Source organism: Lupinus angustifolius, chromosome LG15, assembly GCF_001865875.1.
Source record: "Lupinus angustifolius cultivar Tanjil chromosome LG15, LupAngTanjil_v1.0, whole genome shotgun sequence".
Lineage (NCBI taxonomy): Eukaryota > Viridiplantae > Streptophyta > Magnoliopsida > Fabales > Fabaceae > Lupinus > Lupinus angustifolius.
Window position 1 is genome coordinate 2,961,724 of NC_032023.1, and position 14,407 is coordinate 2,976,130.

Sequence of the window (14,407 nt, forward strand, 5' to 3'; positions counted from 1 at the left end):
ACTCTTATTAGTTCTTGTTCTTAATCATGACTTGTAATGTAATGAATATGGAAAACATATTCTGAATATGCGCATTATGTTTGATGTTTATAAAATCATGAATTGTATTGTCACATGAGACAAGTGGGAGAATGTAAGAAATATGCCTCTTGTGACATGAATGGATATATCATTTCATTGTTTCATGACATAACTCTTGGATGAAGAGTCATCAATGAAATGTTAAGACTCTTGGAAAAGAGCCTATATATAGTGCTTGATGGAAACACTATACTAACAAGAAAAAAGACCATAAACATTGTCCCTATCTCTGCCCATAAAGATTGCTCTATCAGCCATCACTTAAGGAAGAGCATAGTAAGAACGGGAAGGAGATAGAAAAGTTACTCTATAAACCAAGAACACCAAACAACAACTAAATGGAGGATCGTATCGCCATGGGGAAAGGTTAGTAATTTGTAACTATTCTTATGGATGTGAAAACTATGATTTCTTAAGATCCATTTATACATGACTTCAAATAAAGTTTACAGGATATATTATATTAGACCCAACTAAACATGAAGAGGAGGTTAGTATATTTCATTTTGCCTCAATTTATAGTATATTATTTTCGGAGGAGGAGCAGATCTTCGACATTCTGCATGGTTTCTTTCCTTTCTCCGTTATTTCTCTTTTGTTCAGTATATTAGATTTTGTTTTGGTGATTTTTCCACTCATCCACTGTATCAGTAGTAGAAATTCCTAGAATCTAATTTTTGCTGTACAAGGGATGAGGAAAATGGGATTCTCCTAGATTTGGTTTGTAATTCCACCTTAAAATGTTCCATGAAATTGCTGTTCTAATGATAACAAATTCAACTTCTCAATTATAAAATTGCCCAAGTGGCCTTCCTCATTCTCTTGTTTAGTTGTAAGTAAATTTCCGGGATTTTTTCAGCAATAAAATTTTCTATATGTAAACCAGAGTTTATGCCGATTTCAACGAACCAATCAAATAATATGTAGCAGCTATAAGTCCCATTTCATATGTAGCTTGTACATTTGGTATCGTGTTTATGAATTTTTGCTTATTTTGAGTTGAAAGTGTGATCTACCTGAATTGGAGCAATGGCTTCATTGGCTTGTAACTACTAAAAAATATAAAAGCACTAAAGAGACCAAGGGTCATATAGTAACATTTTTTTTATTCACACAAGAATCCTTGTAGTGAAGGCAATCATATCCGAGCCGGGACATCCATATGTTGTGGGGTTAACTTTCTCAGCGGGTATTTATTCCAACAACAAGACTCGAACCGAGACATTGCTTAAAAGTAAACAAACATGTATCACTTGAACCAACACTCGTTGATGTCATACCCAATGGGGTTGGGTTGAGGCAAAAACCAAAGGGGTAAGTGTTAATTATAAAGGGACAAGGCAACAATATATCAATGTTGTGAAGATAGGAGTAGACATGATACAATCGTTGATCGTACTTAAAAAGTGACTTTAATTTGCAGTCTTAATTGAATGAATAGTTAGATTATTTTAAACCACATAAATTTCAATTTTAAATGTGCTAAACCTATTAAATCAGAATAATCCGAAAAGTTTATCACGAACTCACTTATTCCTTTTTTAAAAATGAAACACTATATTGTTTTGTTTTATTCTAATCCAAAAATGATCAAGAAATATTAACTCAATATAATTAAACATAATTATTTATGATATGAAATTTTGCTTTTATATAAGCATATATTTATAAATAATTATTAATTATATATATGATATCTAGTTCGACCATAGAGTTTAAGTCGTTAAACTATGTAAATCTTATACTAAATCTCTATGTCCGACCGGAGTTTCATAAGGCTACATTATATATATTTTTGGGCTTAATCGCATGACTGAAAAGTTTATTTTACCCTAGACCATATTCATTTGACTTTACCGATGATATTGAAATGTATATGGTGAATGAAGAACCCATTGCTTACAGCTAAAATATAAAATAAGGGTAAAAACTAAAAAAATGTAGAAAACGGGTGAGGAAGTGACTCAAGACTGGAACAAATACAAACCTTTACCATACTGACATTTGTTGGGAAGAACACACTTTAAAATGAATTTATTCTTTATTGTGAAATGTAAGATAATACCTTTAGTTGCATAAAAGAATTAGAACTTCACAACCTTCCAAGCATGTTGATAAATGCTTATATTATATAATAAATGTCAAATAAACTTAATTTAATATCTTATAAACGTCACCTAAATTACATTATGTAACCAAATAAATAAATAAAAGTTGTATTTGGTAAAGACTAAAGATTGTTTCGCCACCTATAGTGATTTTGTATGACAAACTAAGGAAAAAGTTCCATTAGTTAATGATAGTTTTTGTCATAGACCTATAACTTGAAGACAAGGACCTACTGTTCATAAGTATGTCTCAAAGTCTGTCTCAAATCAATCATAATATATCACATCAATGTTGCTAAAACTTGCATTGTTGTACATGTTTCAGCAATGTTGCATTAGATAGAATCGAAGCCTTGTTTTTTGATGATATTGCATGGAATGCCATTGTCTCTCCATTACAATTGCAATATTGTAGTTTTCTAGAGTTGATACTTACAATCACAAGTAATATTTTTCAGCAATTTTCTTGATTATATTAAATGCAAAGTAACCAAAATCAATACTACAATTGTGATATAAAACACTCCATTGCATATTCAAAGGGTCACACATCACATGCAAATTTTGCCTTGCATCTTTTGATTTTACATGACCCCACTTTCTCATCGATATGCAATGTATTTCAAGAATGATTACATATCTCAAAATAATTATGTTTAATGTTCCTATTCAATCAAATTTTAATATTAATATAAAGATTCCAAATTTATATTTTTATAATTTTTCATTTTAATTAATTAAGTTCCATTTTTTAATCATGGGGACGCCAAATATGACCGGTGATCTTCACTCCTATAAGCACTGCTACTACTGATTTATGACTGACTCGAAATGACATTGTTACCCTTTCCCCTTCTATCCATATTCATGAAGAAGCACATAAAATCATTGTGGTAGTTTTGGCTTAAGGTGAATGAATGTAGGTATGAGCAAATTGCACTTCAGTTTCACAATTTCAACAAGCAAAGAGAGACTTTTCAGGTATCAACATGTTGAACTCTCTCTCTCTCTCTCTCTCTCATGAACAATTCTTGAAACATATTGTTAATGGCGTCTTACCCAACTCCCTTAGTTTAAAAGCTAGACCATAATCAAGAAACTTCTTTTATTGTAATTATTTCTCCTTTTTAGCAACAAATCATTCTCTCCAAACCCAAGCCATGCAATTTAATCACATATAGTTGTTAGTAATAATAGACTAATAGCCATAACAATCACCTTTTTTTTTTCTTTTCTGGGTGGAATCTATAGGATTTAAGAAATCAAAAGATACAAGAACAATGTATATAATTATTTGTTTTGAGCTTTTATTTCTTTGAACATGTAGGGTTTCTGAAATGGGACGCGTAAAGATTGAGATCAAGAGGATCGAGAACAACACAACAAGGCAAGTTACCTTCTCAAAACGAAGAACCGGTATTCTGAAAAAGACTCATGAGCTTTCTGTTCTCTGTGACGCTCAAATCGGACTCATCATCTTCTCTAGTAATGGAAAAATGTATCAGTATTGCACTGAACCGTTTAGGTATTTATATATACACTACAATAATGTTGGCACTTTTTTCTCAGATCCCTTGCTTTTGTGATGTAAAATGTGATTTTTGTTGAATGAATAGTTAGATTATTTTAAACCACATAAATTTCAATTTTAAATGTACTAAACCTAGTTAAATCAGAATAATCCGAAAAGTTTATCACGAACTCACTTATTCCTTTTTTAAAAATGAAACACTATATTGTTTTGTTTTATTCTAATCCAAAAATGATCAAGAAATATTAACTCAATATAATTAAACATAATTATTTATGATATGAAATTTTGCTTTTATATAAGCATATATTTATAAATAATTATTAATTATATATATGATATCTAGTTCGACCATAGAGTTTAAGTGGTTAAACTGTGTAAATCTTATACTAAATCTCTATGTCCGACCCGAGTTTCATAACGCTACATTATATATATTTTTGGGCTTAATCGCATGACTGAAAAGTCTATTTTACCCTAGACCATAGACATTTGACTTTACCGATGATATTGAAATGGATATGGTGAATGAAGAACCCATTGCTTACAGCTAAAATATAAAATAAGGGTAAAAACTAAAAATGTAGAAAACAGGTGAGGAAGTGACTCAAGACTGGAACAAATACAAACCTTTATGATACTGACATTTGTTGGGAAGGATACACTTTAAAATGAATTTATTCTTTATCGTGAAATGTAAGATAATACCTTTAGTTGCATAAAAGAATTAGAACTTCATAACCTTCCAAGCATGTTGATAAATGCTTATATTATATAATAAATGTCAAATAAACTTAATTTAATATCTTAACGTAACCTAAATTACATTATGTTACCAAATAAATAAATAAAAGTTGTATTTGGTAAAGACTAAAGATTGTTTCGCCACCCATAGTGATTTTGTATGACAAACTAAGGAAAAAGTTCCATTAGTTAATGATAGTTTTTGTCATAGACCTATAAGGAACTGTTGTTCATAAGTATGTCTTAAAGTCTGTCTCAATCATAATATATCACATTAATTAAAAAATTTAAATATTTATGATTTTGTCTATTTTTGCTTCACTGTGATTAGTTTGGGACATGTTTTAGATATGATTAGGGACAACTGATCCCCATCCATAAACCATGACAAGTTCCAAAAAGCCTTATGGTATAATAGTTTTTTTAAATAGTTTTAGAGGTCAAATAAGATTTATAAATATGACTAGTATATGCCTTAAAAATACGGTATCCCCTCACCTTTTAGATAAGGAATGAATCCCTTTCGGAGTTCGTGGCTGTCCTTCTCAACATGTGTTGTTTGGAGGAATTAGACGTCTTGTTAGTTAATATTTAAACAATTTAATAAGATTAGGCATGTACTCACCCTAATGATGAGCTTGAAATCTAACTCAACCAATTATTTTCATTTAAAATTCTCCTTATTTAAAATACATTATAATATAAATTAATAATTAATTTAAGGATGGTGTAAAATTCAATACTCATCTAGTTTTCATCAATTATCAACAATATTTTTATTTGTATTAATTACATATAATTATTTTTTATTTTATACTTTTACCCAATGTTCTGAAACCAAAGTCGGACATCAAACTGAAAGATTAAACGTTAAACATCCAATCCCACTGATTTCATATATAATGAATAATTAATTATAAATATATAATAATATTTATATATAGATGCAAAATTTCATATAATTAGTAATTATCTATAATTATATTAAAATAATATCTCTCCATTTTTTTGGACATGATCAAAACAAATCATTAGAGTAGTGTTTTGCTTTAATTTTAAATTTTAAGTGAACCGTTCGGTGGTTATTCTTGTTTAATCGAGTTTAATACGGTTAGATCATAATTTTCTTGGTTAAAAGCGGTGCAACCTCTTATTCAATTTAAGATTGCAAACCAAAACGATTTTCAAATTCAATCAGCGATCGGACTGCCCGATCCAATTCTCATAATATTGCTTTTACCCCCTCACTCAATCACTTTCAAGATAACTTAACTCATATACACTCTTAACAAAAATCAAAGAGTCCTTTTGTCAACTTAAAAAGAAGTTATCTTTTTGGTGTTCAATAAATAAACTCTTACAACTTTCCAGGAAAAAAAGAACCCAACAAGCAAAAAAAGGTTGTCATGGATATCTATGACATGTAGGTCTAAGAAAGGCTTCTAAACACTGAGTATATTTTTTTGGGTGTGTTGATCTAGTTTATTGTGAATTTTGAGATTCAACCTATAGATTTGATATAAGTATCCTATTAGGATCAATGGAATAAATGATCATTATAACTCCTGGGCTTTCCCTACAGTGTTGGGGAAAAGTAGCAGGCCCAAAACAATAATTCCGAATCGTGCCACCTTGCTTAGTAAGGACACAATGGAAACATACATGGCCATGATTGAGGAAGATGTGATAGTGAAATTGATACAATTTATATAATCAACCATAAAAAATATTAAGTAGGTAATAAATACAATTTTATGTGCACACACTGGCTTGTATGTGGCTTTTCAGTGGTAATAATTAATTAATGAACATTGTATTTGTCTTTCACACTGGCTTAATCTCTAGCTTAACCACTAAGTTGATAAAAATGGTGAGTTTTCTCCTCTCCACTTTTTCCTTCTTCATTTACTTTCTGTTTTTTCCTATCCCTTCCTCTCCCTTTTGTGCTACTACCAAAGTTTGCCCTTTTCTACTAATTTATTATTTTCTTTTATTTATTTATTATTTTTATTGTCATCATTATCATTATTAATATATTAATAAATAAATAAGGTCAATATAATAATGTTATTTATGTACTTATCCCTCTTACATCATAATTTTATTGAATGTGAGAATTTTGCCTAAAAGAATCTTATAATAAAAAAGTAAAAACTATTGAACCAAATCTTCTTTTAACCCTAGAGTTTATTTTGTGAAGCATTAAATTTTTCTTGAAGCTGGACCACTTATAACATGTTACAACCACATGCAAATGAATATTGTGCGCAGAGTGGATTCCAATTGTCGTTTCTAAATGAGTCCCATAGATATATTTTTATGGTAACCTTAATATTTTAGGCATTTACCTATTTGGGTAAAATTCAAATTTGCCTTTTAGACCAACCAAGCAAAGGAGTAGTTTTGATTTTGCAACAACTTGCATTGTTGTACATGTTTCAGCAATGTTGCATTAGATAGAATAGAAGCCTTGTTTTTTGATGATATTGCATGGAATGCCATTGTCTCTCCATTACAATTGCAATATTGTAGTTTTCTAGAGTTGATACTTACAATCACAAGTAATATTTTTCAGCAATTTTCTTGATTATATTAAATGCAAAGTAACCAAAATCAATACTACAATTGTGATATAAAACACTGCATTGCATATTCAAAGGGTCACACATCACATGCAAATGATGCCATGCGTCTTTTGATTTTACATGACCCCACTTTATCGATATGCAATGTATTTCAAGAACGATTACATATCTCAAAATAATTACGTTTAATGTTCCTATTCAATCAAATTTTAATATTAATATAAAGATTCCAAATTTATATTTTTATAATTTTTTATTTTAATTAAGTTCCATTTTTTAATTACATGGGGATGCCAAAAATGATTGGTGATCTTCACTCCTATAAGCACTGCTACTACTGATTTTTATGAGTGACTCGAAATGACATTGTTACCCTTCCCCTTCTATCCATATTCATGAAGAAGCACATAAAATCATTGTGGTAGTTTTGGCTTAAGGTGAATGAATGTAGGTATTTAATTAGCAAATCACACTTCAGTCTCACAATTTCAACAAGCAAAGAGAGACTTTTCAGGTATCAACATGTTGAACTCTCTCTCTCTCTCTCTCTCTCATGAACAATTCTTGAAACATATTGTTAATGGCGTCTTACCCAACTCCCTTAGTTTAAAAGCTAGACCATAATCAAGAAACTTCTTTTATTGTAATTATTTCTCCTTTTTAGCAACAAATCATTCTCTCCAAACCCAAGCCATGCAATTTAATCACATATAGTTGTTAGTAATAATAGACTAATAGCCATAACAATCACCTTTTTTTTTTCTTTTCTGGGTGGAATCTATAGGATTTAAGAAATCAAAAGATACAAGAACAATGTATATAATTATTTGTTTTGAGCTTTTATTTCTTTGAACATGTAGGGTTTCTGAAATGGGACGCGTAAAGATTGAGATCAAGAGGATCGAGAACAACACAACAAGGCAAGTTACCTTCTCAAAACGAAGAACCGGTATTCTGAAAAAGACTCATGAGCTTTCTGTTCTCTGTGACGCTCAAATCGGACTCATCATCTTCTCTAGTAATGGAAAAATGTATCAGTATTGCACTGAACCGTTTAGGTATTTATATATACACTACAATAATGTTGGCACTTTTTTCTCAAGTCCCTTGCTTTTGTGATGTAAAATGTGATTTTTGTTTCTTGTTTTTATGTTTCTACAGCTTTCATTTTTTGTGTTATAGTTTCTACACTGTTGAATTGATTTAGCTACGCAAAAATTTACTATTGATAATATGTGTGTTTTATTTATGAAATTAATGTACGAGGTTGACTCACTTGAATACCTCGGACTTTACAATATGATATTCTGAGTTTCTGACATAAAGAATATAAACCTGATGTCAGTTCATGTGCTAATTATTTATTTGTTCAGACAGCATGTGCGTGAGGATAGGTTTCACTTTCAAGTTTCAACCAAATATGTTGACTTTGTGTACTCCAAAGTGTAAAATGGGACTAACATTTCTAGACGAACTCAATGTGTATTAAATTGTGGTTGCAATTTTTATTGTAATTGTGGAAATGTTGTGGAATCTAATTTAATTGTAGTTGTGGAATCTAATTTTAAATATTGTTTGAAAATCAGTAAAAAAATTTGATTGGTTATCATGATAATGAAATCAAAGTTGTCTCTTTCCTGCAAATATTCAGTGTAAGACTGAAACTGAAAGGTACTGGAAATTGTGATAAAAAGAGAGTGAACTTTTTATGAGGTATTCTATCTATTAAGGAAGATTAAGGAAGATATAAATGATTATTTTTACTTATATTTTTAATGACTAAAAAATGATTTCATAATAAATAAAATAATAAAAATGTCATTCATTGCGATGCCTGTATGTTATTATATGGTGAGGATCCCTGCTCCACTTCATATGTTATAAGGTCAAAAAAATATTTAATAATTAAATTTTAACTTAAATAAATTTTTCTAACGAATCACATGTCTATAAAATATGGAGTGATATAAAATATAGGATACAAGATGTACTCCCCTAAAAGGTAAGCTTTTGCATATCACAAAATCTATTCATTTAACAAATAATTAACTTGAAAACATCAGGATGGAGCAGATCATTGCAAAGTATCAGAGAGCAACAGGAACTCACATAATGCAACAAGATCATCACTTGCGGGTATAACATGCTCATGTACTATGTTTTCATGAGAATACATAAGTATTACTTATATTCATTGTTCTAAATTATACTATGTTTGCACTAATAATATTAAGGTTTTGAGAGTCTCCACAAAAATAATTATTGATGTCCTAATACAATTTGTAGGAAGATATATTGAAAGAATTGGGAATGCTGAGGCAGGAAACTCTTCGTCTTGAATTGGGAATTCAACGCTATCTTGGAGAGGACATAAGTTGTTTACAGTATGAAGATTTGACTAAACTTGAAGAAGAATTGGAGAACTCTATGGCAAAGGTTCGAGATCGTCAGGTGATAAATCTATTGTTCTTCCATCGAATTGATTTTAGGTAAAATTTATTAATAATCTCTATAAAATTCAACTTATTTATATTTCACACTCCGATAATTTCGAAACTGAAACTCGCTTTCCTTGAGTTGAGATTTAATAATGCAATCCAATCATCTCATTTTTAAGGAACTTTTGATTAAACCAATAGTATCCCCTAGTAACTAATTTATTTCGAGATGTATGACTGTTTATTACTCTTAGAAATCGAACATTTGCCTTTTACTTCGATGGTATTTTAATACCACAGTTTGAAGCCATTGAAAGTAGAGACATAGTCGTGAGCCAAAAATATAATAGTGTTGGTATAGGAATTTAGTAAAATCTTATACAAGACATACTTCTATGGAATTAAGATATTGTTGATACTTCTAAAATCTTATAAAATCTTATCATTGGACTAAGATATTGTTGATACTTCTAAGGAATTAAGCTAGATGATAGTTGAATTAATTTAGGCAGTATAGATTTTGATATACAAGACATACAATGATACAAATACAATTTAAATTTATGAGGAATAGTGCAATTTTGCTTAATTGTTTCCTTTGCTATTAATACGGTACTGTCAAATTCGTCAAGATAATATATATATATATATATATATAATTCACCTTTTTAAATTTTATTATGAACATCGGTTATACAATTTTTTGACCGATTTTGACGCACGACCAATATGATACATGTACCATGTCAATATAAGGTCTAGTTTGCCCATATACGGTCGAACTAGTCAATAGAGTCTAATATAAATAACACTAATTGTTTCTTCTATGAATTATGTTTTATCAACTTTCTTTTTCGACATCATTTTCAATGTTAATTTATTAACATTAATCATTATCACATAACATAAAGAATGAAAGCAAGGATGTTTTGATCAAAAGTGTATACAATGAAAATAACTATATGATGAAAAACAAATTCAACAAAATTGATTACTTCATTCACCATATGTTATTTAAGATTAATTATAGAGATGAACCCGTATATACTGGTATGAACCTAATAATTTAATGAAGAAAACCTACTTCTATTAGGATTGGGTTTTCCAAATTTCAAATATTGGGTTTGTGTTCGGATATCATCTATATCAAACACGACACCAAACCTGATCTAAATCAAATTTATATAATAAATGTCAAATTATAGAATTATCCTATATATAAATAATAAATATGTAACATTAAAGGACAAATAATATATCTTTTTAAATGATAAGGGGCACATTCCGGATTAGGGTTTATACGACTTTGAGATATTCGAAACCCAATGGGGAGATATGGTAATCGTTTTTTAGTATTGTTACATTCGAGTTCAAGGTTTGGTAAGCAAAAAACACAGTCTTGATTTGCCTTATTCCTAATTGCTTAGCTTGTAGAGGCTAAACCTCTTTCTAGCCGTAATTAACTATTGTTATTAGCGATGAGCACGATTCGGGTTGGGTCGAGTAAGACTTGTCCCTAAATGTTGGTCAGATTATTTTTTTGAACCTAAACCCGAAATTAATATGACTCCAAATGTCGATCGTGTCAGTCTTTGAACTAGAACCATAACTCGACCCTGAACCTGATTAAATATTATGCAGACTTATTTTAGATAAAATCTTATCAATATTACTTATTATTATGAATATATAATTTGACATATGAAATGATATACATGTATATATTTAATACAAAATTAGAGAATCAATGATACTTTTTGTCAAAGTTTTCTCAATGAAATAGTATCATGAGAGAGTCATGTATGTTCCTAACCCGAACCTATATATTGATTGAGTCTAATTTTTGAACATAGACCCAACCTTAGACTCATTGAAATCGAACCATATTTAGTGGGCCAAACCGAGTGAGGCCTTAGGATCAAATCATGTTCGTGATCAAATTTATGAAAATCATTGACTTGTTCATTATGTAACTTATCTGTAAAGTATTTACATGATTCCATCCTTGACACAATCATTTGACATTATACACCATGCAGAATGAGCTCTTGCAACAGCAAATGGATAATCTGCGAAGGAAGGTCACACAATGATTCTCTCTTTCTTTCTCATATACATACAAACACAAACCCCACCTTTAACCTTGAATAGCATGCATCTTCTATATATAATTATATTTCGTCATGTTCTAATGTAGGAGAGAATTTTGGAAGATGAACACAGCAATTTATCCAATTGGGTAAGTATGACTACAAACTAATTTATGTGCCGTTTTTGAAATTTGGGTTTATACACTAAATTAAGAAAAAAAGGCATAAATCCTCCCCAAACTTTATGCATTTTGTAAATAGATATTATGAACTATTTTTTCTTTATAATTATCCATTAAATTATCATTATCGTAGTTCCACAAGGAAAACGTTGAAATCACATTCATTTGTCAGCATTGGTATGTAGAGGACTATAAGTGATTAATATAGTAATATATATATAAAGTAAAATAAAATTGATTTATCACTAGAGTTTAAAATAAAATATATGATAAAAAATTTCATTGTTACTAATTTAACATTACCTTTATATATATGGACCATTTTTTCGAAGAATTAAAATTTAAGGAGTAATTAGAAGTAAAAAATAGTTAATGATAACTTTTTACAAGAGTTTAAAATCTACACGTACCGTTAGTGTAATGTTACTCCTTAAATTAAGAGTCAATGATGGTTAATATATGAATGGTGGATAATTTACTGAGAATGTAAAAAACATTTACACTATTAATATATACATCTTAAATCATTCTTACAAAAGACATAAAATTAGGGTGTTTTTAAAGACTTTTACCTTCAATTAATTGTCCCATTCCAATATATACATTAATTTTGACATTTAATTTGCTATATTAATACGATACTTTTTTTTATCAACATTGGAATTTGAGCAGGTTGCAGTAGAAGGAAATAAACCAATGCAGCAGCATGAACAGCAAGTAATGGATTACTTCCCATTCTTTGAAGACCAACCTGCTGATACTTTGCTTCAACTTGCTGCTCCTGTTCTTCCACACTTTCACCCATATCTTCACCTAGCTCAGCCTAATTTTCAACACTCCCAGGAGCCATGAAATTTATATATATTGTAATATTAAATTTTATAACCAATGCTAGTTGTTATCTATGTCTCTCTTTATAGACTGAGATATATACAATACATTAACTATTAGTAGTTTTTAAATTGTACTCAACAACCCCAATATTTTGGTTTTGGATTCAATGCAATAGTATTACAACTATAATTATGACCGTGTTCCTTATATTTTTCTGCAATTGTAATAACCTATGAAGCACGGATTCGTCAAACACCCTCACGTGTCCGTATCCGACACGTATCCGACACGGATACGCTCGGATTCGCGAAAGATACGTATCCATAGAGTATCCAAAAATTAAAAAAATAAAATAAAGTAAATAAATATTAAGACACATATTCGATTCGTTTTCAATAAAATATATGATATATGGATTCGTTTTCACTAAAGTATAGGATATATAGATTCGTTTCTAATAAAACAGGATAAGATAGATTCGTTCTCAATAAAACAGGATAAGATAGATTCGTTTCCTATAAAACATGATAACATAGATTCGTTTTCATTAAAATAGGATAAAATATATTTGCTATGAAGGACAATGATTTTAGGATAGATTCGTTTTCATTAAAATAGAATAAGATAGATTTGTTATGGAGGGCAGTGATTTTAAATTTCCATATTTTTTACTTTGGATATTTTGATTTACACTTGTAATTTTATCATATTTTATGTGTTTTTATTATTTTATACGCGTATCCTGAACGTATCGTATCCTGTATTTTGGAAAAAATATGTGTCGACGTATCGGATACGTATCGTACCCGACACACGTATCAATATCCGTGCTTCATAGGTAATAACCACAACTTATAATATAATCTATATTGTAAAAAGTTTTATGAAATTGATTATAATTTTTGTTTTCTTTTGGCTAATGAGTAGTTTCTTGTATAGACCATTTAATTAATCCATTCCATTTCATTTTTTACTCCGCTCCCCTAACTCGGCAATAGGGAAGGAGTTTTTGAATGTCTATATATTTACCTCCGACTCGTGGTATGTAAATTATATTTTCACAGCAATTTCTCTTCATTCTCTGAAACACTTCAGTTTGTTAATCACTTTGTTTGAGTAAGCTTTTATTGTAGAGGTTAGTATATTATTTAGTTGCTCCATTTTATTTCATTTCTATAAGTTTATATGTTTTAATGTTATTAATTTTTTAATGTAGATGACCATTGTGAGAGATATTGTTAGCGATTTTAGTGATGAAGAGGAGATTGAAATATGCAGTGATGAGGAAGAGGTTCAGTTTGGTAGTAGTTCATCTCGTAGTATGACATATACTACTCCCTCATCATTTTTCTTGAACACAAATTCTCAAGCTGGTCGTGATATTGGACACATAACCGGTTTAACGAATGTTGTTGATAATGATTTGTTTATCGGCTTACAATTTGAATCTAAAGAAGCCACAATAAATACAATTAGAGAATTTCATATAAAAAATTCGTTTGATTATATTGTTGTAGAGTCTAGACCGGACATATATGTTGCCAAATGTAAACATTTTGGTGCAGGATGTGAGTGGCGAATTCGCGCTTCTTATAACGTTAAACGCGATTATTGGGAGATTAGAAAAATTAGTGGAACACATAGTTGTGTATCTATGGTAGTTTCTCAAGATCATAGTAAATTAAATTCGTCATTCATTGCAGACCTTATTGTTAATTTGGTATCTGCAGATCCGAGTATACCAGTTAAGGCACTGGTGAAGGAGGTTGTTAGTCGTTTTGGTTATACAGTCACGTATAGAAAGGCGTGGACTA

General features: G+C 29.8%; 1 protein-coding gene across 2 annotated transcripts; it reads left to right on the forward strand.

Moving 5' to 3' along the window:
* On the forward strand, nucleotides 7,824–12,648 carry LOC109327896 (MADS-box protein FBP24-like). Of its 2 annotated transcripts, none has more exons than XM_019561065.1 (6): nucleotides 7,824–8,107; nucleotides 9,113–9,185; nucleotides 9,336–9,500; nucleotides 11,527–11,568; nucleotides 11,685–11,732; nucleotides 12,402–12,648. In XM_019561065.1, exons 1-6 carry the CDS (start codon nucleotides 7,920–7,922, stop codon nucleotides 12,609–12,611), a joined length of 726 nt encoding a protein of 241 aa, XP_019416610.1. In that variant the 5' UTR covers nucleotides 7,824–7,919; the 3' UTR covers nucleotides 12,612–12,648. The 2 variants fall into 2 exon arrangements, with proteins under 2 accessions (XP_019416610.1, XP_019416609.1); XM_019561064.1 differs by having other exon boundaries at nucleotides 11,685–11,726; nucleotides 12,432–12,648.

Bases quoted from the DNA above. Each gene is read 5' to 3' on its own strand.
- LOC109327896 (XM_019561065.1), top strand. From the start codon at position 7,920: ATGGGACGCGTAAAGATTGAGATCAAGAGGATCGAGAACAACACAACA. The intron at 9,186-9,335 runs GTATAACATGCT...TACAATTTGTAG, and splicing joins AACAAGATCATCACTTGCGG to GAAGATATATTGAAAGAATT. The intron at 11,569-11,684 runs GTCACACAATGA...GTTCTAATGTAG, and splicing joins TGGATAATCTGCGAAGGAAG to GAGAGAATTTTGGAAGATGA.